This window comes from Dendronephthya gigantea, unplaced genomic scaffold, assembly GCF_004324835.1.
Source record: "Dendronephthya gigantea isolate DGI-Jeju-01 unplaced genomic scaffold, DenGig_1.0 000059F, whole genome shotgun sequence".
NCBI lineage: Eukaryota > Metazoa > Cnidaria > Anthozoa > Malacalcyonacea > Nephtheidae > Dendronephthya > Dendronephthya gigantea.
The window spans coordinates 1,068,090-1,091,126 of NW_021163069.1; the positions used below are offsets into that span (position 1 = coordinate 1,068,090).

The 23,037-nt window shown below is 36.4% G+C and overlaps 2 protein-coding genes across 3 annotated transcripts; both read right to left on the minus strand.

Moving 5' to 3' along the window:
• Nucleotides 1-606: 606 nt before the first annotated feature.
• On the minus strand, nt 607-8,433 carry LOC114530018 (synaptotagmin-15-like). Of its 2 annotated transcripts, none has more exons than XM_028551593.1 (5): nt 7,456-8,433; nt 4,708-5,112; nt 2,990-3,429; nt 2,699-2,819; nt 607-1,894 (listed from the first exon to the last, which is right to left on the minus strand). In XM_028551593.1, exons 1-5 carry the CDS (start codon nt 7,562-7,564, stop codon nt 1,575-1,577), a joined length of 1,395 nt encoding a protein of 464 aa, XP_028407394.1. In that variant the 5' UTR covers nt 7,565-8,433; the 3' UTR covers nt 607-1,574. The 2 variants fall into 2 exon arrangements, with proteins under 2 accessions (XP_028407394.1, XP_028407395.1); XM_028551594.1 differs by having other exon boundaries at nt 7,369-7,547.
• A 746-nt stretch (nt 8,434-9,179) lies between these two features.
• LOC114530097 (tRNA methyltransferase 10 homolog A-like) lies at nt 9,180-22,064 on the minus strand. The gene is made up of 9 exons (XM_028551687.1): nt 21,755-22,064; nt 20,455-20,519; nt 19,806-19,903; nt 19,658-19,729; nt 19,170-19,244; nt 17,676-17,763; nt 16,755-16,813; nt 11,153-11,258; nt 9,180-10,726 (listed from the first exon to the last, which is right to left on the minus strand). The coding sequence occupies exons 1-9, from the start codon at nt 21,943-21,945 to the stop codon at nt 10,581-10,583; spliced, it is 900 nt and encodes a 299-aa protein (XP_028407488.1). The 5' UTR covers nt 21,946-22,064; the 3' UTR covers nt 9,180-10,580.
• Nucleotides 22,065-23,037: the final 973 nt, after the last annotated feature.

A 23,037-nucleotide genomic window follows, 5' to 3' on the forward strand; every position in this document is an offset into this window, starting at 1 on the left:
TAGCTTATTTAGTTTACGATTATACCGTTCTTATATCGACACGACCAAAACTGGCCGAGTTATCGTCTTTTAAAAATTGTTGCTCGGAATCAATTTTTTCCGCTGATGGAAATTCGAAATGAGACCTCCAGACAAAAGAATATGCAAATTTAATTAATGGAGGCATTGTGTTCTTTAAACTTCTGTCGTTGAACATTGAATAAGCAGAATTTTTGCGATAAATTTGTGTTTTAGTTTTCAGTAATGATTAGATTTTAAAGCCCTTTGGGACTAATTTTCAATAAAACAAACGTCCAGATCCCATCGGCGGAAAAAGGTGATTTTTATGAACTTTTTTTGTCGAACCAGTACTTCTTCATTTTTCAACTAAATTACACGTACAACGTGTCATTTGAAAGAGAAATGAATGAACTTAACAATGGTGTAAAAATCAACCAAATTTGTCAAATATATTTTGCATTATTGCACGCAAAATTTCGATTCGAATTTTTTTGATACACCCTGTATATGTATTAAGGGGCTGTTTACATGAGCCTGGTCTGACTAATGATTTTCCTGCATTCTAACTAAATAAGGAATTTGAAGCAATTATAAATTAATGCTGATTATTATTTGTAAACACCTCGCAATTTATATATACTGACCCAATTAGTCTTAGACTAATTATTAAACATATACTCAATATGTGAGCTATTCTGCAATTTGATTGGTCGAGATAGCCAGCGTATATCAATCATCTCATGGTGAGTTGCAATAAAAAATGGCCGAGAAGTAGTTTATTCACAATACAATCCTGGAACAATTTGCTTCATAACCAATCTGTGAGCTAGAAGTTAAAAATTATAGCCATATTCTATCGTCGCTAGAAGCATAATTAATTGGGGGGTTGCATATTCATATATTCGTCTTATGGCCGAAAGATTTCTTTTGTTAGCTATTGTTTCTAAGGTTGTATAAACATGAATATGTGAATATGCACCCTAATTAAGCTTCTAGCGACGACCGTGTGCAAAAACCTGGTTCTCATATGTCACCGACAGTCGGCGATGTATTGTTTGTAGCTGGTGACGAAGAACATTTATTGAAAATAATAAAACACTTCATTCATCAGTGACCAGGGACAATAGGTATCGCCGACCGTCGGTGACATACGAGATCCAGGCTTAAAGGCACACACACACACTGAATTACATTATCCCCCAACGCGACGCAAATTTTCATATCTTTGAAGCAAATAAATTAAACTCTTGAATGAAATTTTGATCGACTGAGGTCATGACATCATTAGGTGCCTCGGCAATACCGTTCAGGGCGTAGCAAGGGAGAGGGGCGAATTCATGTTAAATGACTCCATCCATGGTTGACAAAAATGAAGTTGTCACGTTGTTTATTTAAAGGGTATGTTTTGGGATGCCCTGATGAATTTTCTTACTTTTGATTTTAGTTAATTAATATGCACGGAAATGATCCATTCTAGCAAGCTAAGATCTTAAATATCAAAGGCCTTTTTCTTTGAACATCCCGAACTGCGTTTTTTGGGACATTCTATGTTTTACAATCTCATTGTTATTTGGCTATTTCCCAAGTGAATGCCAGTATTTCACCATAGTCCTGGGTTGACATAACATATCAGTCCAGTGCTCAAGTTCCTTGCCTCGTGCGTACATCATACCGCCTAACAATACTCGACCAATCAGCTTTCCCTCAGTTGTTGCGTCACTTCCGGTACTTTGATACACGGACAGCAGCAAGCTGCATGCCGGGAGATCGTCGCTCGTCGCGTTGATGTGAAATGTTTCATTGTAAAATGGCTCTATTGTGCCGCATTTAACGTTGGTTTTCTTCACCTTTAGCACGTTGTTGCCTTTCGAAAATGTCACTTTGACGTAAGTATCTATACATGTAGGATAAACAAACATATAAATTTTCATTTATGCGACGTTTCTTAGCACCATAGAACTAGTGATCATAGACAAAGAATTGTCAACAGAACTACTTGAACTATATTACATTATATAACGGTAACAAAGGAACAATTCTTTAATGCGAAAATAAATGTTGAAAAAAAACTGCTCGTAACCAAGAAACCGGACTATCATGTTGACCAGAGTTTCAGCCTTTCTTCCTCGAGCTCAAATCGCTCATTCATTTATTTCCATTTCTTTTAAATCATTGGCGTGGGCTGACACAATGAGGGGAATTTTATTTTACTATTCCTTCATATGAGGGTATGAATCAATAAAAGTAAAAAGGTCAATATATATTACCTACAAAATACTATAATTGATATGAATGCCATTCTCCAACCGGCAAATTTCCCAAGTGAAACACATATAAGCAAGCAAAATTAATTAGAACCTAATGTCTGTAATGAACAATCATTATGCTGTTGCAGAATTTGTTCTGAACAATGTTTGGCGCAAATCACAACCAGCCAGCTAAAGCCACTTGTTTAGCAAATATATACTTTTGGCAAGTCAGACGATATGACTGGGCATTTTTTGCTTACTGGTGATTGTCCGCTATTTAACCGATTCGAATTGACTAGTTTTAATCTGTATACACTGCTTGATAAAAATCCTATTTATTTTAATTTGAAATGCTTATCTTACTAAATAGCTACATGTCACTAAATAGCCACATAGTGACCACATAGTGACTAAATAGCCACATACACGTGCAGTTAATATGCACAAACCTGGATTGCTCATTCCTTTATAAAGTGGAAGATTGATGGCCCTTAAAACAATAACCGTCAGTCTATCAAGAATAGGATAGTGAGCCAATGACACGTGAAGATCTCCAAGCTTCGATTCAACCTGCACCGAAAGATAATATGAAATGAAATATACACCTTTCCGTAGAAAACGTTTTTGTCGCATTGACTAAAACTATAGCAGAAAGTAGTATGCAAGAATGCAAGTAAGTGACGAATATAATTACTGTATGATCAATATATATGAATTCGAGTTGAAAGTCACAATCCTACCTCCGAAAGCGTTTCGAAATCACGCCAAATTTCCGAACCGCCGAATGCCTCATCTTTTAACGAATATAAAACGTGACCAATGACGTCACCACGACGGCCTTCGCCATGATCATAGACGGAAAGCCGAAGGACGCGCTGACGCAGATGATCGCGGGCTACTTGAAAGTTGAACACTTCGCAAAAATTTGGATTCCGAGTTTTTCTTTTGACCTCAGTCTGATGCTGACAGCGGTCATCCGGTAGAAGGTACAGACGTACCTGAGGGTCGGGAGGCACATTAGAATCATCTCGGTTAGGCAGATGACGTATTCTAATAATGTTTACTTGGAGCTTTTCTGTAGCAGATTGGTAGTCTGTCCGAAACCAGATACGACCAATGTGACCCAACGGATAGTTTGTTTCGTCTTTGATATCCTCTTGCCCCGCGTCGATTCTGTCTTCTAAGAAAAACAGAAATAAAAAATATATTGCACTAACTGGAAACTGTAGCGTAGCCAAACGGACAATTATGTCAGTTCGGGGGGCCTCCACGATATTATTTCGCGCCTTTTAAAAGTAATTTTAATTACGCAGCCTTCTTTCGAATTTTAAACCCAAATATTTTAAAAGCCACTGTCATTTGAGATCATTATTATCCAGAATGAATACAAAAATATTATGTTTAATCTTTCTACAATTTCGTTAAAAAAATCCACCATTAAAGACTTAGAACACGTCATTCTTTTGGACATAATTTGCAAGTTATAGACTTGCACGTCTTAATTTATGGCAGACAGTTATCGAAATGATCAATAGCTTTAGTTTTACTTTCGCTGCCATTATAGTATCAGGTATACATGCGTAGGTGGCAAGCTGCCTAGAAAAAAAATGTACTCTGTGTCAACGATAATGGTCTCAGACTTCGAAAGCGGTAATGACTTCTTAATGAATATTTCTCACGCAAGAAGCACCGAAAGGTTTACGCGTTATCTAGAAGCGTAAATACAACCGAGTTAGGGCAAATATTGAACTATATATATAGTCTCGCAACGAATACACGTAAAATTTACGTTTTTCTTATGTTAACCTTTCCACCCGCATGTCTCCTACATCTAAGGCAATGAAGAAACATTTCTTAAATATTTAAATACTGGTGAATGTTTCCAAATAAGTAAAGCAAATAGAATGATCCTATAGCTCACTTCATAAGGCGCTGCGGTTTACAGATATATATAAGACGCGCAACTTGAGTACTCCTAATCTCATTTCCTTGTTCAGCTTTCATACCGCCTACGTCTTTAAAAGCTTTAACTTCCCATACAACACGCGAATTTTCAGCAAAATTGCGTAATTAACTTCAGGGAAATTTTGTATTAGGGGTTCGTATAATGACGCAAAACTACATTTATATAGACTCGATTAAACCGCGAATCAAAATTTCTGCGATAAAAATTTGGAATTATGCCTAAGTATATAATTCCTATAAATCCGCAGGAAATATTTGAGTGAGTCAAAACGGTTTTAGTTTCAGTCAAGCGTCGATTTTAGATATTTTAGTCTGGTATTCGCAACAATAAAATACGCGCATGCTTTGACATGTAGACACAGCCAAATAAGTAAAATAGCTATGAATATGCATGTCTTTACCGCCAAAACGCCAAATCATAATAGGCAATAAGATGGGGGCCTTTCCGTGCACGCGCGTGTAATATATGTGACTACCCGCTGAATATACATACCGTCTGTGTTGTTTGCGACGATTACATCCTCTTTCGACGGCGAATTATTCTTTCGCCGCCGCGGTGAGCTCCAGTCAAATCTTTGCACCAGTTCATTCCCGTCAAAACCTTCTTCTTCGCTTGAGCTATTTTCCAGCATATTGTTATTATTGATGTTATTATAGGTCGTCCGTCTCCCGAGCCCGGACTTACTGTAGTCCGGCGCAGCGGGAATTGGCCCGGAGCTGGTCAACTGATGCGTCGACGTCTGCACCGTGACCGGCCGATGTTTGACGGCACGTGACGGCGACTTCCGATAGCTTTCCGATGAATTTTTTCTCCTTCTCCGGAAAAATATGAACATTAAAATGGCGCAGATGAAAACAACAGCAAACACTACAATACCTGCGATCGCTGGCGTTGATACTGAAATTAGGAAAATGATGAAGTGTCAAGGCTGGAATTGCGAAAATTTGAAAAATTTTTATCAGAGGACTTCATGCATTGCTATATTCCTCGTCCCTCCAAAATGAGTTTTAGGCGACTATACCATGCAGCGTGCACTTTGGAAAATATAGCTATAACTAGATATTGATATAAGCCCGATGACTTCTAATAGGCTGAACCGATAACTATACAGTGGTAAAGGGTTTTCTGAGCAAGGAGCTGAAATACTTTTTTGACCCCAAAAGTTCGCCTGTATTTGTATACCAAGGTGTAGCTAATGAAAATTTCTATTCAGAGTAGATGTTTCAGGACTTAAAAGAAAATAAATATTTAAAAAACAACAACTGCCATTGAGCGAAAAAAATCAGAATCGGTATATCGGTTATTAATTTTGTATTTCCCAATACACCTTCATGCAGCTTCAATAGTCACATTCTGCTCATAGCTCAAGTAAGTAACCACATTCACCGTCAATGCCTTCCAGTTTACTTTTATACTAAAGGTAAGGTAAGGCTAGATCGCACATTCGCTTTGATCACACATCTAATAATTTTATAAGCTAATAGCGGCCATTTCGAATGGGCTCAACTTATATTGTGAGATATTTTAAACTTGATTTCATAATATACATGCAAGATATGAATGCACTGGAAAATGTATTTGCTTCACAGGTTATCTATAATTTAACCCCATGCAATTGCACACCGCGGTCCGTGGAGGCAAGGTGGTTTTCTATTTGCCGCAATACGAATGGTTTTTTAGGCCGCGGCTTTCAAGAATTAAGTGCGCCCGGTTTAATCCTTAAAACAGATAAAGTATATATATAGTTTAGAAAAAAAAGGGCTGTCTGCTATGCAAATTACATGACCCGTGCATCGTTTCGACAGCAGTTTGAACTATACGAAATTTTATCACGGGCATGCACGATATAACAAAAATTGTATCGTGGTCTCGCTTCGTATGCAGTATATATATATATATTTATATATATATATATAATTATATATATATATATATATATATATATATATATATATATATATATACGACCCATGCTTTTTTAGAACTACAATCAAATGATGGCTATAAATATCACGCATTAGCTTTTAGAAAAACCCGCAGAAACTAAAAACGCTCTTTTAATATTTTTTTAAAACCATTCTCAAACACTGCAGCACGTGTAATTTTGATCAAAACAACTGATTAATTATGTATCCGAACTCTTTGAATAAGGACCTTCACAAGCCTGTTTTTACTTCAATTACCGTATCGCAGTGAACTATAACGACTTCCACGATACTTTAATATATATATATACTATATTGCAACAGTATAAAACCATCATCATGCAATATTCTGCTTTCCCTAACTAATAGCTACGGCAGGGAAAATTCAAATTTTATTGCAATTAAAGTACGGTATAATCAGTTGCAAATAATATCCTACGCGCGCATACTACGCGAGCCTCGTGATTCCTAGGCAACGATGTTGGGCTTTGAAACGTTTGGGATATGATTTCACCGCGTGATAAATCCATATCGCGAAATAATAGGGGTCTCTTAAACCATCACGTTCACAGGGCGACGGAATATATCAGTAAAAGGGAGATACCGAGCAAGCAATTTAGAAAATTTAGAGCGCGTATTAATTTTGATATTTAAAATCTGCTTTATTCAGCTTATCACGCAGTTAACATTTTCACATTAATATATGCATATGCTATCCTCAAAGTTACAGTTTCATGAGTCTTAAAATTTTGATTATTAATTTCTAAATACTACGACTTCTAAATATGAATTTTTATCGAGGTTTCAACTGCTCTATATAAAGTATGAATTTATATAAGTAGCATGGAGCGGAAGTAGCATAGTAAAGAACGTACAATGGTTTGTAAAAGAAGTAGTATATAAGTCTGCCTACATGGCTGTTACAGCCCAACGGCTGTTTGGAGAAATTTGGTAAAGTTTCTATAACTAATCTATGTATATAAAATATGTTCAACAACGAACAAAACAGGACCAAAGCAATACAAAAAACCCCTATACATGCAACTTGAGTTGATGTATATGCGAGTCTTGTACACTAACCGAATTAAGAGGATATAATACAATACGAAATTATATACATAATATAACACGTGGCATTAACTGAAAACATTGATATTATTTTGTAAAAACCTTTTACATGCACATAGCTATATACGCAACTATATATGAAACAATTTAAGTGTCCTACCCGTGCCGAGAACGCCTAAGACACCAAGCTGTCCATTGACACGTCACAACAGAGACAAAGTCAAAGATCATAAAACGCGTCACTTACGTGTAGTTTCTTTGTTATCAACGGCTGTCTTCTTAACGGTCCTTCTGGGAACCTCGTCTTGAAGATATTTCGAGTCGGACAAACCGCCAAACTGTTGTTTTGGTCGCATAATTGTGTGAAAGACGGCAAGTATATTCAGCTGACTCAATACCTCGGTGACATTTCGTAAAGACTCGAAGCGATGTCATATCGTGTATGCGTCTATATCATTTGTCCCGGCCACCTGTCGATATTGATGCTCTAATTCAAAGCACTCCGCATCAACTATACTTGCTTATCAGTATGCAATAAACTATATATGCTAATTTCTCTCACGATTGTAAAGTAATGAGAAGCATATTGATCGAAAGAAGCGTCTACTTATTGTCACTGTATAAATACGACTAACTTATATTACCCCGGAAGACGCTAATGATTTAGTGAGCGCGTGCAACCGAGTGATTGCAAGCGCCAGTCTGTAAGCGTGGCGAGAAAGGGTTCATTTATGTTCAAATATTTCATATTTGCAACATTTTAGATATGTAATTATCCCTATACATTTGATAATTTGAATATAAAAACAAACTTATGCATGCATGCATGCACGAGCGAATATACTTCGTGTTAAACACAAGACAATGACGTTTTAAAAAATATGGATCTTTAACGGAATTAAAATCTGTTCCCAAAAAAGTCTTAAAGCATCAACTTTCTCTTTGCAAATTCACATACATCCATGCATGCAAGCAATTTGCTCAAAATCGAGGGAGCAAGCTTTCTGTAATTTGCGGGAATTGCAAGGAAGAATTTTTTTATCAGAATTGGCGGATGAGATTTCTGCCCAAGTGTTCTAGAGACCTATATATATGTATATATATAGTTCACTTATAGTAATTCCATGCATGTCCCGCTATATATATACCACAATTATATATAATCCTAACTTTAAAATACAATCCATAATCCTTACCCAACCAGAAACTAACATTGAGGTTACAGTGTTACGTATATTTTTATATTATTTTTAAATTTTTAATAATTGTATATATAGTTAAATTAACAACCCCAGCGTCTACGCGACGCGGCGCTGTAGGGTGTAACTGTTATTATAAATATGTTGAAATAATAATATAATAATAATAATAATATTCCATGAACCTATATAAGGGACAGAATACAGCAATATATATGCATGCACACGAGCGACGTTTTTTAACGTTTCCAAAATCCTTTTTGGCGTCTTGAAAGGTTTTGACGCCCCTGGGCCAGTTACTCTTTAGCTACATTTTGCATAGAGGTTTAAGGGTCCTAATTTCGAGTGGAATTATACACAAAAGCGTATGTTCGATTTCTGCCGGAGAACCTATAGTTGACTCATTTTTCTTTCAACTGTTTCCGGCTTGAATTTAAGTTTGTAAAATTCCACTCGAAATTAGGACACTTTAAACCTCTAGAATTTACCTGCATCGAGTGAAGTGCCAAAAATCTTAATACATTTTGCACAGTTAAATCCTAGTTAATTCAGAATTACACGACTCTGACAATTAAAAAGTTAAATAGTCTTTTATACAACTGGCCCCTGTTCCCATGATCCGAAAGGGTAAAGTGCTTATTGAATTAGTTTTAACCTCAAAATGATGGTGTATATATATGCGCCTGTTTATAGCGTGGAAACATCAACGAGGACGCTCGAAAACTTCACCATGTAGACTCTGGACACGGAATTATTACCTATATATATATATATACTTTATAGGAAATTTTATTGTACATGTGCTGAATGATGTAATTTATTACGACCTAAATACAGACTTGGATTTTTATTTTATCTCACTATATTTTGCCCGCTGAATGATGTGATTTATTATTATCTATACTAAAAATCATTTCCTAAATTTGTGACCATTTTATTCATGTCTATGATTTAAAGTTTTAAAACAAACATGGCGGGAACATTTCCTAAATAAAGTGTGAAAATGATTGACGAAATGATTAGATTTAGATATAGCTGTGCTTTGAAGGAAATTAATATCGCGGAAACATTTCCTCAATAAGCTCTAAATAAAATTGATAAAATTAATAGATATATAGCTATGATTTAAAACAATATGATGGCTGGACAGCTCCTGAATTTATTTGTGTATATACATTCATGGGACATTTGTAAAATTGAGTATGTTAAGTCAGTTCGACGTGAGACATGGAAACAAGATTTATTTCCATATTCAAAATTTAATTTTCCGTTAATTTATGCTGCTTTTATAGCCTTTAGAATCTAAATTAAGAAAATTAATAGGAAGTAAATTGACATGCGTTTCAAAAATTCGACCTCATGTTCAATAAAGCGATTATTTTTGTCAGTGCAAAGTACTCAAGACTGTGACTTGAGAATTTTTGGCCCGCATCTGCATGTCCTAGAGCATTGGAAAGGACACGCATTTCAACTTTTGGATCTGCTTTTTTAGGAAAATAATGCTTAATCGAAGGGTTTATTACATCTAAATTTAATCTTCGTTTATTTATGCCCAATATTCTCGAATAATAAGCATCACGCGAGCTTAGAAAGTGGCACTAGAACCCTCTGCGAAGGTCTGCTGCACTATAAGTATAGCTTCTTAAGATTGTGGTTCTCCTAAGTCTTGTTTAGTCTTCAGCGTTCGTTTATAGTGAACAGGCAAACTCGTTTAGCATGTGTATAACTTTAATTTTACGCAACCCGTTGTCTTTCTTATGCATTATATAGGTTCTCTGACATGAATCACATGATAAGCGACTGAACACGAGTAGATGTTTACCCACATTGTGCAAAAGTTTGTCAAGGGTAAACACACTTTGTTAGTTAAACCAAGTCTTCACACTGGTAAACACGATCCACGACCGAAAAGCGCAGCAAAAATGGTGCCTTGATAATCCGCCCTCGGTACAAAGCTCGCAAATATGCCATCGTTAGAGCTTTGAAAAGCTCTTCATAAAATATATAGGAGCAACAGGAATTCAACCTGGACAAAGATGAGATACGCATTACGCAAAACATTCACTTTGAACCCAAAAGACTAGATGCACTGGCACGATCGAGTGTCCAATTTCCACACAAAAACCACCCGTTATCTAAACACAACCAATTGTATGTGCGCGCTTGATTCACCCTACTCTACAACATTTTCACCCACTTGTTCCTCGCGTTCCTCATTGTCCACATTTACCAAAGAAATTCCTTTGCGTTTAGGAATGACGTCATAAAAAGAACGTTGCCAGTCTTTCGTTTCAAGATACTTGAGCATGATTTCAAACACTGAAAGATTATTATGTTTAAATGTGAATTATGCAATGCGAATAATTACATTTTAACAGTGTCGAATAAATAGGTCTCTTGAATAAGTACTGGGGGCGTTGTTTGAAAGGCGTTTAGCTTACTAGCTTACACGGTGGATAAGCTAAAGTTTAAAAATGCTCTCATATACATGTTAAGATTTAAGAATGACTTAACCAACATCTTATGCATTAAATCATTATATATACTTCAATTCAAAATTAAACTATTTACATCGAAATATTTCAGCTCGGTTAAATAGATAATTTTGTTCTCCATTTGAAACTTACCGCCGTTCAAGCTAGACCCCAACAACCGGCCACAGTACTAAAGTAGCTCAATAACAATTGCTTCGACTAAGAGCATTGTTTTTCGAGCATGCAGTTAGTCCAATACTGTTGTGCTTACCATGATTAACTGTCAGTACATTTCTAGACTGCAATTTGACGAAGTTACCGATTGGTAACTGTGCATGATTAACGTGATTTTCCACAGCAATTTTATGACACAATCCCTAAAATAGAAAAACTATGATTAGAACCCGACCGTATGAACCTACCGTTATTTGATATACCAAAAATATTTTAAAAATGTTGCATGGGTGTATATAATATAACAGCAAGCACATTCGGTCAGATTCACCCTCATGACCAAAACTTTTATATGCATAGGGCTATTCCAATGTGTGTGTGGAGTTATGGGATTGTCAATGAGAATTTAGAATCTATAAAACTTTGTATCAAACACTTTAGCCATTTTTCCTTATATCTTGCCTAGTTCTCAAAATATGTCAACCGAAATAAGAGAGCTAGGGGATATCTTGGATAGTTGCATGGGGGTGTGCAGGGTTTCCAAACGCTTTTATCCCCGAGCCGGCGCGAAGCGCCGTGCGAGGGTACTAATTCCGCTGGGAGATTTATTACACCCGGGTATTGTGACAGAACATAGCGGAATCCAAAGTTGCTCAAATTCTATGTCGTGGACCGTGGACGTTCAATGGTCATGGTACTTGTGCGCATGCGCGGAATGCGAACGCGTGTAGACTGGTAATCAACGAACGTTCTGATTGGCTAAGACAGAAAGTTTGTATTTCAATGAGAACGTCAGCAATTTAACTGTAATTTCGTAAACATTTTTGTAAAAGCGTTTCATAAACTTTGTGCAAAGAAAGTAAAACGAGAAGAAACAAGATATATGAAGCATGACAGATAGCAAAGATGAACGTGGATACAGTAAAAAAAAAGCAGTGTAAGAGGAATAATTCATAATCTGCAAGCTTATAAATGTTTTCAAAGACAAAGGGTACGTGTTTACTTTGTTTATTTCGTATTTGTTTCGCGGTAAGAATGAGCCGTATTTGTATACTTTTCAGCTTTGTATGCCGTTTATTTGTTAAATTTTCAGCTTTTTATGCAAACACATAAACCTGTGAAAGGCTCTTACACCTTTGCTTTAACTTCAAAAAGTGTTTTTCAAAGTGTAATTTGAATTTTGGTATCAAAAATACACACTATATTTATAAAGTATACTGAAACTTTTAGCCGTCGGCGTCGACTGCAATTACAGAGTAAAATAACATTTGCAGTTTTTTCTTTGTCTGTGAAGATTTTGTAGTGTTTTAATCGTTTGAAACTTCGATTTCAAACCGTTACTTAATTGCTGGCAAGGTATAATGCTGCAAAATTAAACGGGCAATATTTACACTAGCTTTATGATTTTTTTGTTGAATGATGGAAACATTAGCTATACTATACTTGGTATATAAAATATAATAAGACTGATTTGAGTTTTGTGTCATTTAATAATATAAGTTTAGGCCAGGTTAACTCAGGAAATTGTGTACTTGGTTTGAAATAGCGAGGGGTTACTGCATGCATGTATTTCTAGTCTAGACATTATCGAAAATCCGTGGATTTTCCTTCATCACTGCATATAAGAAATGATAGTCTATCTGAAAACATTTAAAAGATTCAGTAATTGTTCTTCGGTTACGTCGTTAGAACTGCATTGTAAACAATGTGTATTACCATTCACTTTATAATTTTGATTGGTTAATTTACCTCCAAGTAACTGCATGTAGTCAATAGTCTGAGCATGCGCATTTGGTGAAAGTAGGCTGAATTGGGTTTTAAGTAGGCTTGCTGGATGAGTACCAGGCAAAGCAAGTCATGGGAATCATGCATTTGTTGATCATTGGTCGTTTTGACGGACGCGAGATTTTGGATACGACCTACAAGTTGTTTCTTGTTCCTCCTTATTCATCCAAGTTGCTTTGTTACATGAAGCATAAATGGCGCTGCCATGGGGTAGAAATATTCGACAATAAAGTTCGAAGTGCTGTTGGAATTGCGGCCATAAATGACGTATGAAAATTCGACATAAAAAGAAATCAATGTATTGAGATGCCACCATTATACCATCCCTCCTTCATGGCGAATCTCGTCGTGACAAGACCATGTTGTTGATTGGAGGGATCGGCAATACTGACAAACGTATCAATGAGATCATCGAGTACGATCCTAAAACTAGCCGGAGCAAAGTTCGTTTGGTTCATAGAAAAAGAACGAGCTGGTTGTTCGGCAATCTTATATGAAAACAGGTTTGCTGTGATTGGTGGTTTGGGTGACGATGCAAATGCAGTAGATTGTTTCAACTTTTTATCAAATTCTTGGAAAAAATTACCTCACTCTGAAGGCGTCAAATACTTCAGCAGTGGTTGTGAATAGAGTTCTGGATTCTGAGAACTGCCAACTAGTTATATTACAAATAATGACCGTAAAATAGCAAGAGGTGATATAACCAAAATTTAATCGAATTCGATCATTTTTTAATTAAAAAAAATGTAATTGTAATATCAATTGGGCTTTTCGGCATTTGAAAAGAAAGTATTTCATATTTTTAGTCTAAATGATATGTGTTGGTGCCATAAACATTAAACTCATGTTTTCACATTGGAAATTTTAGTTTGCGCAAAATTCGCTTCCAAACTGTAAAACAATAGCCCGTAAATCATCTCTTCCTGGCCCACGTGAAAGCTCTATAAAAAACCTTTGATTCGCACTTGAGAGAATGTTTCTGAATTTGATATAAAACATACAGCTGTATGTAACTAATGTAAGACAACTGTAATTTACATCTTGGAAACAGTCGATGAAAGTTTATTATGCACTTGTTGGCTGGTGTCAACCACGCATGAAAGCCAAATTTTATCGAAGTATTTAGACAAAAAATTCTATTATAATGCACTAGGGTGAGTTGTTGCTCATTGTGTATAAAACATACTCTGTAAGGCGAATATACAGGTAAGAATAGGTTCATGATTCTTCAGAGCTGTACGACTTCGTTTAAACGATTGAAAAGTGCTATTTTGTCACATCATATGAAACACAATTGAGCTTTGTTATTTCTAATGACCCGAGTATTTTTATGATTAAAAGTTTCATACAGACGCATCAAAGTAAGTTGCAAAACATGCATCAGATTAATTAGCATTACTAATGCCTTTCACGGGTTATTAACCGCACGCCACGTTTACATTTTCGAGAGCGTCTGATGCGCCATCTGGAATCATTATTATGAATTCATAATTTCGCATTTTCTCGGAAGAACAATTCGGAGTTCTCAGTGAAACTTTGAAAACACAACTAACAAATCACTCCGTGTTTTGAAATCTTTCGCCAGACTAAACGGCTAGATGTGACTATATTTTGACGTGAAGAAACATATGGCTTCAGGTTACGACACAGCACGTTTAAAATCATTCTTCGACGAGGGTTTTGTTTGCTCGATCTGCCTTGGCGTTTTTAAAGATCCAATGCAATGTGAAAACAACGAACATTATTTTTGTTCCGGATGCATCATGGAACATCTAGAGAAGACCTCGCAAACTTGTCCAATCTGTCAAGATAAACTGACCGTAGAGACGCTGAGAAAAGCACCGAGAATTGTCGAAGATTGTGTGTCTCGTTATAAGATTGCTTGTGACCACGAAGGAAGAGGCTGTCCTGCGGTTCTCGAGATCGGAGCTCTACAAGCACACATCCGGACCTGCAGCTTCACGCCTGTCTCTTGTTCAAACGATGGGTGTGATGATGTCGTTAACAAACAAGAGACTGAGTTATGTCGTTGCAAGACGGCAACCTGTGATGATTATGGAGAGAGAATGGCCCATGGCATACGACGAGATGTCGATACAACTGCAATTGAAAAGCTTGAAAGTCGAATTGAAAACAGAGTGGCTCATTCTATGAATTGTGATATTGTTGTCATCGCGGGTCAAGATCTCAGAACATTAAAACCTCTATCTTCCATCGAACGATTCAATCTGTTCAACCAAACCTGGACAACACAAACCGAGTTGAAAATAGCTAGACGGGGTCATGCGGCTGTTGTATTTGAGAAGCAACTCCTTGTTTGTGGCGGTTTTACCGCTGTAGCTGGCGATGAAACCACAGATAGTATAGAAGTACTGGATTTGAATCGTCATCCACCAAGATGGACGACGTTTTCTGTCAATCTTCCTATTAAAGTTGCAGCTCACAAGTGCGTCGTTCATGGGAATCATTTGTTGATCATTGGCGGGAATAACGGACGCGAGATTTTGGATACGATCTACGACTTGCTTCTTGTTCCTCCTTATTCATCCAAGTTGCTTTCTCACATGAGGAAGAAACGGTTCGCACATGCCGTAGAATTATTCGATGACAAAGTTCTCATTGTTGGTAGATTTGGGATGAAAAATGAGGTGGAAATATTCGACATAAGAAGAAATCGATGCATTGAAATGCCCCCATTGCCATGCTCTATTTGGGGAATGGCGACGGTTCGTCGTGATGAGACCATGCTGTTGATTGGAGGGATCCGTGGGGAAGGGAGAAACAGCAATGAGATTATTGAGTATGATCCTAAAACTGGTCAGAGCAAAGTTCTATTGGTCATGGAAAAAGAACGATTGGCTTGTTTAGCTGTCTTAGCTGAAAACAGGCTTGTTGTGATTGGCGGTAGCGTTGAGGGCGATGCAAATGCAGTGGATTGTTTCAACTTTTCATCAAATTCTTGGAAGAAGTTGCCTTCGCTCACCCAGGAGAGATACCTTGCTTCAGCAGTTGTTGTGAATACTAATAGTTTTCTATTTTGTAGTTACGTTTGAAAGAACGACCGTAAAATAGTAACTGAAGTGATATACGCAAAATATAATCGAACAGACATTATTTGTCGATCATTTAATTAAGAATATATAATCGTAATATAATTGGGTTTTTGCCATTCCATAAGAAATTAAATTAAAATTATTTTTAGTCAGAATAATAAATTTCGTTTGCGTAAAATCGAACAGACATAAGTCATGAGACATTTGATTAAGAATATATAAACGTAATATATACTATAAGCGGGTATAATTCGGCATTCCACAGGGAATTCTTTTTTATTGATTTGTAGTTAGGTAGAATAAAAAACTATTACAGCTGTATTAAAACATTACACTTAGCATAATCCCGGCTATAATTATCATGAATTCCATGCACAAGGTTTTGGTTTCCGAAACATTTCTTTCTAAATTTAAAACAATATCCTGCATGCTTTATAAATCACCTGCTCCCCCCTGGCCCCACTTAAGACCCTTTCATTATTCCTGAACTTTCATTTAACAAATCACCTCCCACCAATAAAATTGGGCCCATCCTATAAAAACCTTATTCATGAAACCTGTAGTGGAGGACAGAGTTGGTCAATCAGAGTCGCGTATTTCTGAGTTAACAAGGGTTTAACTTTTCAAAATGTACATAGTTGAAAAGTTTTGTACAACTGACCCCTGTTCGTTTTTTAGTGTGTACCGTAATGTCAACGGTTTGTACAATTGACCCCGGTTCGTTTTTTACAGTAATGTAAACGGGCCTCAAGATTCAAAGAATTGGCAAAAGGGTTTTAACTATACGTACTTTTTAATGAAACAAACTAAATTTTCGTTGCCCATGTACCCATTGACGAAAAAATATAACAATCAACTCACTTTGTGATGGTTATGATCCACAAGACCGCCGATAATGTAGGCTTTCGTCAGGTCAATGTCTGTAAAAAGAATAATTTATTAGTGTTACAAAGCTAGATGCTTTTGGCCTCAGCAAATATAATCAATATACGTTGTCCCGTGGGAATTTTGTAGGATATTTCGGGCGATTTCAGGTGGCGGGCTGAGAAACGAATTACGTTGGAGAGAACTCGCTGAGTAATTTCCCGTGATATTCTGCAAAGCATTTAAACATCGCAGATACTGGTGCTTAATTATGAAGTTTCAACCTCTGAAGAAAATCTAATCACTGCAAAGAGTATAACTTTAAAAAGTTGAATTTTTCTTCTGAATACGCATTCTGCAATCTTTTGACAGGTCATCATACACATCTCACAGTTGTGAAATGGCCATTTTGAGGCTTAAAGTAGCTATATTAATTCAGACGATTCGTTTATGCCGTGCGCAAGCTTCATATGAATCTTTCGTGCAAGTAATATTTTATTTCAGTATTAATCAACAAATTACGACAGCTGATATTCGGATATATCGCCGTATATCGCGCTTACGTTATTCGCATTTGCTGCAACGGTATATAGATTATTTTTTTTAGTATGAATTTCGAGGTGTCTATTGATTTGAGCCCGAGGTAATCACATCAAGCTCGGTGAATACAAGCTTTTATAGGCTTCTAATCACCTCGTCTTGGGCGACTAATTGCTAAATATCACTCATATTCACCGGTAAATACGATTCGCGAACTTCGTACGACTCTACACGCAAAGACAAAATGAAGAGAACAGTGTTGTTATCAGCGTGAAATCAAGCAATTACCAATTCTGGTGAGGAATAATGAACCGTATTCTCGACGAGAAATGTACTTAAAATACAAAACTTCTGTAAAATGTATGTATTTTAACAAACCTTTTAAAACGTTATCGGAGTCTGATGTAAGATAGACAACATCGTCTTTCTTGAAGACATCAAGGTATCCTTTACTTTGAACGTGAATCTACATAAAAACGAAGAGTTGGTATAGCCTCCGTTGAAACTAAAACGGTTGGATATAGCACGTATAGCACGCCTATCACAGAAGCACAGAACAAATATATATTGCTACATGTTTTTCACTATACACGAGGCTCTCACTTTCGTTATTTTCAAAATGAATAGCAATGGGAAAACACTATACAATCTATAGTATATATACGCTCAATTTATTGCCATTGGCATTGCACGAATAATGAATCGAGTGTTATATGAATGAGGTTTAGTTATTTGCATTTAGGTACTGCATGGAGCTCGGGTTTTTTTTAAAGGAAAGCTTAAGGGGTTGTCGTGATGACACGGTTTACTGAGAACTGTACTTTTCAGTTTCAACTGTGTCTGCGAGTTATGTACATCTCGCAAAAATTATCAATCTACGAGAGACAACCTGTTTACATAGGATAAACTATGACATGTATGCCTATAGGCTATAGGACTGATCGAGACATTCTGTTTTGACTAAGGAAAACCCACGTGATTTTAAATGTGCTATGTAGCAAACGCTATTATCAGCAGGCTGTCTCTTACAGAGTGTCTCAAAAGCATTAAATATTGAGCCAAACGATTTGATTATTAAACAGCAAGAAAGAGGCGTTATTTAGGTTTCTAATAGTTTTTGTTCCATAATCACTAGAAATGACCAAATTCGAAGACCATATTCTTTACTTTACAGGCTGGGAATTGAACAGACAATCTGATTGGCGCAAACACGCTCACATAAATTCACCTTTGTTTCGTCTTGCCTTTAATCGGGCAAATTATATTTCCATGACTAATTTTCATTTTAAAAGTATTTTATAATTTCTTGCTGTTATGAACTGAAGAAAAATATCACTGGGAAGCTAAATAATTGCTCTTTCATACTGCATAAGAATTAAATCATTACTCAATATTTCCTTCGTCTAACATAGACCGGGGAGACGGGGGGCTGCAAATGTAACTATTTTGGCCTCTAAAATTAGTGAAATAAAAGTCACACAGTAACTAGCTATAACATTTGGGACTTAGCTACTGTAGCAACACTCTCTGATACGCTCTGCAGGCCCTGCCTAAATACAGTTTATCGTATCATATAACGCGCGTACACATATATTCAACCAAAATCGGAAAATAACACATTTGTCTCGTCTACAAAACTGATACACAGTAACAGTATACTGCTCAGAATACACCCTTGCACGGGTCCTGTCCATAAAACGAGTGTCCATTATTGGACTGCCATTTGTCCATAAATGGAGAGTTTGAATGCGTGCCACATAAACAGGCATTAAAATAAGCCACAAAGCTAACGATACGTAATTTGACGCCTGCGTTTTTTCGAAAACAAAAAGGATGTTCAACGGTCTGGATAAATTACCTGTTCTTACTTACATCCCAATTTTTGTATTCTTTGTAGATTTCCTCGGTAATCGATTGGATATTACCCGCAAAACTGGTTAAATAAAGCTAAAGTAATAAAGGAAAAATAATGTAGCTACTCTTCAATTGCAGTTTTATAGAGGTTAAAAAAAATGACATCCTATTTTACCCTTCATATGTCCTCCTAAAGGTTGGGGGGAGAGGGTAGAGTTAGGCAGAGGCAAAGTGATGCAGGCAACATAACTTGCCCTGGGCTAAAGATGGGCACAAAAAAGATTAAACATTGCCCACAGAATAAAAAAAGCCTCTGTAATGACCTACAGAGTGAACTATATGTTTAACATTGGAACAGGGTTGTAGGGCTGGGAAGAACATCTCTATATATTCAAGAAATTCACAACACCCCTGATGTACAATAGGAGTTTGTACACACTCTTTTCAAGGCAATACAGCTGCATAATGTGCTTATTTTATTATTACTTTAACTTCAAAAACATTACCTGTACAGGGTTAGGGGCTTTCCTATTCAAAGCATAGCAGGATTTCACTTGTTTTAAAAGCTTCTTAATTGACTAGAGAAAGAAAATTAATGGCTAACTAAGCAATTTCCACGTAATACAAAAGAAATATTAACTGAAACCAACTTACAGTGTCATCCATGAAGGCTTCAAATGACATGTCAATGACAATCCTCACAGGTAAAGCCTCATCACAATCCATTTTCTTGATCCCTTTCCGTCTTGAAGCTGAATAAATTGGACAATGGGCTTTTGAATCACACCACAACTCCAATACACTCATTTTTTACCACAATTTTGAGAGGATTTACCAGGGGCACAACACTCCAGAATGTCAGAAGTATGCTTTTGAGTAAATTGTACCACTGATCCTTTTAGCAAATTGAAGGCTTATTTCCGTTTAGCCCAATGAATGTGTACATGGCCTAGCAGTTAGGGGTAAGAGTATTTTTAATAATCTCTTAGTTAAAGATAAACAAATACCAACTTTATATTTTGAATTTGAAATTCATATATAGATATACTGCAAGGTACTTGAAAGAACTATTCATTCATATGTACAAAGGTACTATAGTTTGTGCCAATTGTGCCATATTGAAATATCTCTAGGAGGGATCGAGTTTTCTCTGCCCCCTCCCCGAAATTAATGCGTATAGACTCTCAATGCAAACTCTTCCCCTACCTCTATAAATATAATAGTACATTGACATTTAATAATGTTGAAGGCTAGTGATTCTGTCACATGTGGTATGTTCTAATTTTCCAATGCTTCAACTTACACCTTGACTTAGGTCCTGGTAACCCTTCTTCTTTAGCTTTTTTTAACCTCTCCTTCCTTTCCAACCTTAAAAATCAAAACACATTATATAGTGCAGAATATTAAATACAATCAAAATCAGTCCATGCTTGTCACTGGAGTTGAAAATTTACAGTTAAGGTATAAAATATATTCTCAAGATTTCTTGTTTATTTGAAATTTGTTCATTTTGCTTTAACATTTTGTCTAAAAACAGCAAATTATGTCTAAAAACAGCAAGTGATGCTATTGCTATTCTGCATAGTAAACTTCGTTAATTTCCTCATCTCTCAGCCTAGATGTTTAAAAATGCCAGTGTACATCATGTAATAAGCCTGGAAACCATTAGTCAATGTGCAAGTTGTGCTAATCTGATGACAAATATGGGGCAACTTGTAAACAATTATGAAACTTGATAAATGAAAAGACTTGTTACAATACTATTCGAACAAACATGATGTACCGGTAGCAATATATCGCTACAATCTTGTGTTAGCAAGTTTATGGCAATGTTGTTATATATATATATATATATATATATATATATATATATATATATATATATATATATATAACACAAGATGAGAAAACGCAGGTTACTTCATCGAAATTTTATCGAAATTTTATTGTGTTATGCCGCTCTGCATTAGCATTGAGCACTCTACCCAGACGATTTTGTATGCGCTAGTTTCTATCTTCACGATAGTTTCTATCACTACACCTGTATATATATATATATATATATATATATATATATATATGTACATATATATAAATATATATATATCATCACTGCCAGACGTATCAGACATGCCAGAACAATCTTGTTACAAGTTTGATAATGCCATTGGACTTATTACAATTTGTTATTTGTTGGGAACAAATCTTGTTGCAAGCTTGGATGTGAACAAACTTGTAAACAACTTGTTTGCAGACTTATTACAACTTGTATGCTTTTGTGTGTGTATACAATGTTGTTTAGAAACTAAATTTTCTCTGAAAAATTTGCAGGGAAATTAATTGCCACTTTGATGAGATTACATCAAATTTGCCAAGACATGATATCTTGTTGTCACACAAAAAATTTTCAGTTGTTTGCTACAGATTTGGCCAAGGATCCCCTACATATCGTGCAAATGATGAAGGAAAAACATATAAAATGTGTAAGTTTGCAATCACCAGTATTTAATATAGTTGAAAGGGGATGATTTTGATATTTTTCATTTTGATCAATACAAAGCCAGATCTAGACAGTCGAAAGGTGAATTTGCTGCAATGCTTACTTTTTCTTTTCTTTCCTCTGCAGCCATTGTTGATGTTTGAGCAGGCGCTTTCGTTTCCTCTTCGACAAAGTTTCTTCTGCCTGAACATCGGGAGTCGCAATTGGTTTAATTTCTTGGTTCGTACCGAGGTCTGGTCTATTATCTTTCTCTGTATGTTTCGATCCGTTATCCAGGCCGGCGAATTCTGCCATGATTTCTTTTTAAAAGGCCGAACATGAACTTTAAATGTTCTCGCGAGCAAATAATGCCATCTTTGACACTATGATCTTTCAGACATTTGATTATTTGAAAATCACAATCAAATGAATCAATAGTCAGATCGCATAATGATATTTTCGTTGCTGATCAGGCTTCCCTCATTGCGGGATATTCTTAGCCCACAATCAGGCGTCTCTTTGGCAACGCAATTTATTCCAATTAGCCTTTCTCATGATGACGATGTGCCGCCATTTTTCACAGTAACTCGGAGACCTTGCATGATATTTCTTTAAAACTTACTATGATCATGCCTGCTCTTCTCTTGCAAAAACCGAGTTTCAAGTCGAGATCGAAAGACCATGTGACTTGTCTGTCTCGGCGCATGGATTTGTGACAACAAGGTAACTTTGATGGGTTACTTTGGGAATGCAGTCTGAACCATCCAGTCGACACTGCTTGCTATTAAGACCTACGATCCCCGATAGCGTTAATGGCATGAACACTTGCAACCCAACTCGTTATTGGAGCAGATAAGACCACCAGCTTAGAGGCCTTCTTAGCGTGTCACTTAATTAATACCTCTGGGCAAGAACCCTGGCGTCAGACCGATTGGGATTGGAGAGGTTCTACGACGTGGATAATTGAAAAATCAATTGTCTTTGCCATCAAGCCACAAATAATGGATAGCGCAGGAGACGTACAGCTATGCGCAGGACAACAATCAGGCTGCGAGGCTGCTGTTCCCACCATCAGTCAAAGATTTTTTAAGAAGAAGAAACAGACCCTGTCTTACTGGTGGACGCTACCAATGCGTTCATTTCCATCAACCGCAAGATCATGTTACATAACGAATGATTATTATTCCATCATGATTCTACGAACGAATAACCGCACCCCCTCACAAACTCAGGGCCTTAGCTATCTTAGGCAAATTTAGCAAAATTGGCAAAATTCTGATGGTATTTCGACTTTATAAATACAAACGAGTGAATTAGTTACGGATGTTTAATCATCGGAGCATTCGTACCTTATGACTCGTTCACATATATCAAAAAAAGAAAATTGCAAATAAAATGGTAGCAAAA

Coding starts and splice junctions, on each gene's coding strand:
- LOC114530018 (XM_028551593.1), bottom strand. CDS start 7,564: ATGCGACCAAAACAACAGTTTGGCGGTTTGTCCGACTCGAAATATCTT. Junction 3,430..4,707: donor CGTCGCAAACAACACAGACG/GTATGTATATTC, acceptor TGTTTTTCTTAG/AAGACAGAATCGACGCGGGG. Junction 1,895..2,698: donor TAAAGGAATGAGCAATCCAG/GTTTGTGCATAT, acceptor CTACATGTATAG/ATACTTACGTCAAAGTGACA.
- LOC114530097 (XM_028551687.1), bottom strand. CDS start 21,945: ATGGCAGAATTCGCCGGCCTGGATAACGGATCGAAACATACAGAGAAA. Junction 17,764..19,169: donor AAGAATACAAAAATTGGGAT/GTAAGTAAGAAC, acceptor GTTTTTATGTAG/ATTCACGTTCAAAGTAAAGG. Junction 16,814..17,675: donor CTCCGATAACGTTTTAAAAG/GTTTGTTAAAAT, acceptor TTCTTTTTACAG/ACATTGACCTGACGAAAGCC.